Here is a 1,929-nt window from a genome sequence, read left to right on the forward strand (position 1 = left end):
TTTTATGAGATGGCGCCGATATAACAGGGTGGATCCATTAATTAAACAAACATCCCTAACCTCCTCCCTATTCCTTGAAAGAAGGATGATGGGCTGTTGAGGAGGGCAACTTCAGCATGCAAACCACCGGGTTGACGTCTAGATGAGTCTGGGTTGTAACTACTACCACGTTAAGATGATGGCCACTGAAAAAGCACACACGACTAGCCTCATTCGTTAAGATTATGGCCACTAAAAAGGCACACACAACTCTCCCGACTTTAATTTCGCAGTTTCCAAAATCATTAGCAAGGACTGACGCTTTTACTCCAGGAAATTTCTCTCCGTCTGTCCAAAATACTCGTTGACTCTCGTGAACTCTTGTGCCTGAGTGCACGGAAGGGCGCTCTCGGGGTAGTCACAGATAAGACGTTCCTGGTCAAAGATAGTACCCTCCGCGCAGATGAACGAGAAGTGTCTGGTAACAACCTCGTCGAAGAGCACGTAAGGAAGGCAGATGTGGAAGATGGCGCAGTCGTTGGTTTGATCAGCGTAATAACCATAAGGCAGCTGGGAGCAGTCGAAGCCCGTATTAACAGTGCCAAGGAGAATGGATGCGTTGGCGGGAAGCTGGAAGGAGTCTGGGGTGCTGTCTCGGCGATGACGCAGGCCAGGTAGCGCGGCAGCCACACCCAGCAAAACTGTGGCACAAGATAAATACGGCTCAAATACTCGTCTATAGCAAACCCTTTCCTTGCTATACTCTTTTCATCTTTACTTAGACCTTTTCTTTCTCTTCAAGCTTATCTCACTAGTTCAGTTTCTAGTCAAATTAGCAAACTTCCGGGCATCCTTTCTCTGCTATACTCTTTTCACCTTATTGGTCTTTTCGTCCTCTTTTAGCTTACTATATCTCACATAATTCAGTGGCAGTGAAAGACAGTACTACGGCCCTATATCCTTGAAATACCCCTTCTTTGTGACTAATATCATATTTCAGTGTTCATGTACCATTACAACACAAAATTCAAGGTGGAGAGATGGCAATTTTAGGCCAAGTTAGAGTGAAAAGAGTATAGTTAGTTCATTATTCATCTATCCGCAATTAAAATAAATCGCTAAGGTGTAGGCAAGACCAAGTATCAGACGATAATATGTGAAACCCAAGATAAGAGTAAAATGTGCTGGGTTTCTTCATACCTATATTGCAAACTGCACTCTGTAACGTGACATGCAGGCTAACCACATCAAGGCTCGTATTTTCGTCGGTAAAGGTAGCTCCCTAACACCTCTTCCTTTGTGATTTACTTTTGGATATGGCTGGGTAATATTCTTTTGTACGATATTTATGCAGAGTATGGTGATAGTGCAAGGATATATACAACACAGGAGGACAATAAGGTTGTAATAAACTAAATAAATCTCTTACGAAAAGGTGTTAGGGAGCTTTCTCATCCTACGAGAATAAGAGTCCTAGTGCTCACACCTGGTCCATATTACCTGTGTCAGAAACTGAAAGTCTTTTTATTCACCTCTCTGTCTGTCTCAGTCTCTTTCTGTCTGTCTCTCTCTCTCTCTCTCTCTCTCTCTCTCTCTCTCTCTCTCTCTCTCTCTCAGTGTACGAATTCGTGAAAATAATATCTGTGGTTACCTAGAATGACGAGGAACTTCATGATGGACGATGGCAGATGGTGGTGGTGGTGGTGGTGGTGGTGGTAGTTGTGGTTGTTGTGATCGTGGTGTGGTAGCAATATGGTGGTGGTGCTGTGATGGTGGTAGTAGTGGTGAGAGCAATACGGTGGTGGTGGTGGTGGTGGTGGTGGAGGTAGTGATGGTACTGATGGTGGTAGTAGTGGTGACAGTCATATGGTGGTGGTGGTGGTGGTGATGGTGTTGGAGGTAATGATGGTACTGATGGTGGTAGTAGTGGTAGTAGTAGTAGTGGTGGTG

General features: G+C 44.6%; 1 protein-coding gene across 1 annotated transcript; it reads right to left on the reverse strand.

Moving 5' to 3' along the window:
* Nucleotides 1-303: 303 nt before the first annotated feature.
* Nucleotides 304-1,652, reverse strand: LOC145403205 (U-scoloptoxin(01)-Cw1a-like). The gene is made up of 2 exons (XM_080275017.1): nucleotides 1,631-1,652; nucleotides 304-680 (listed from the first exon to the last, which is right to left on the reverse strand). Exons 1-2 carry the CDS (start codon nucleotides 1,650-1,652, stop codon nucleotides 304-306), a joined length of 399 nt encoding a protein of 132 aa, XP_080131143.1.
* Nucleotides 1,653-1,929: the final 277 nt, after the last annotated feature.

This window comes from Coenobita brevimanus, chromosome 60 (assembly GCF_032717465.1).
Source record: "Coenobita brevimanus isolate Jiangsu-jjx chromosome 60, ASM3271746v2, whole genome shotgun sequence".
Classification (NCBI taxonomy): domain Eukaryota; kingdom Metazoa; phylum Arthropoda; class Malacostraca; order Decapoda; family Coenobitidae; genus Coenobita; species Coenobita brevimanus.

What these genes read in the sequence shown, in the direction of transcription:
- LOC145403205 (XM_080275017.1), bottom strand. Translation starts at nt 1,652, where the DNA reads ATGAAGTTCCTCGTCATTCTAG. An exon ending in GAAGTTCCTCGTCATTCTAG is followed by an intron (nt 681 to 1,630) that starts GTAACCACAGAT and finishes CTTGTGCCACAG; the next exon opens with TTTTGCTGGGTGTGGCTGCC.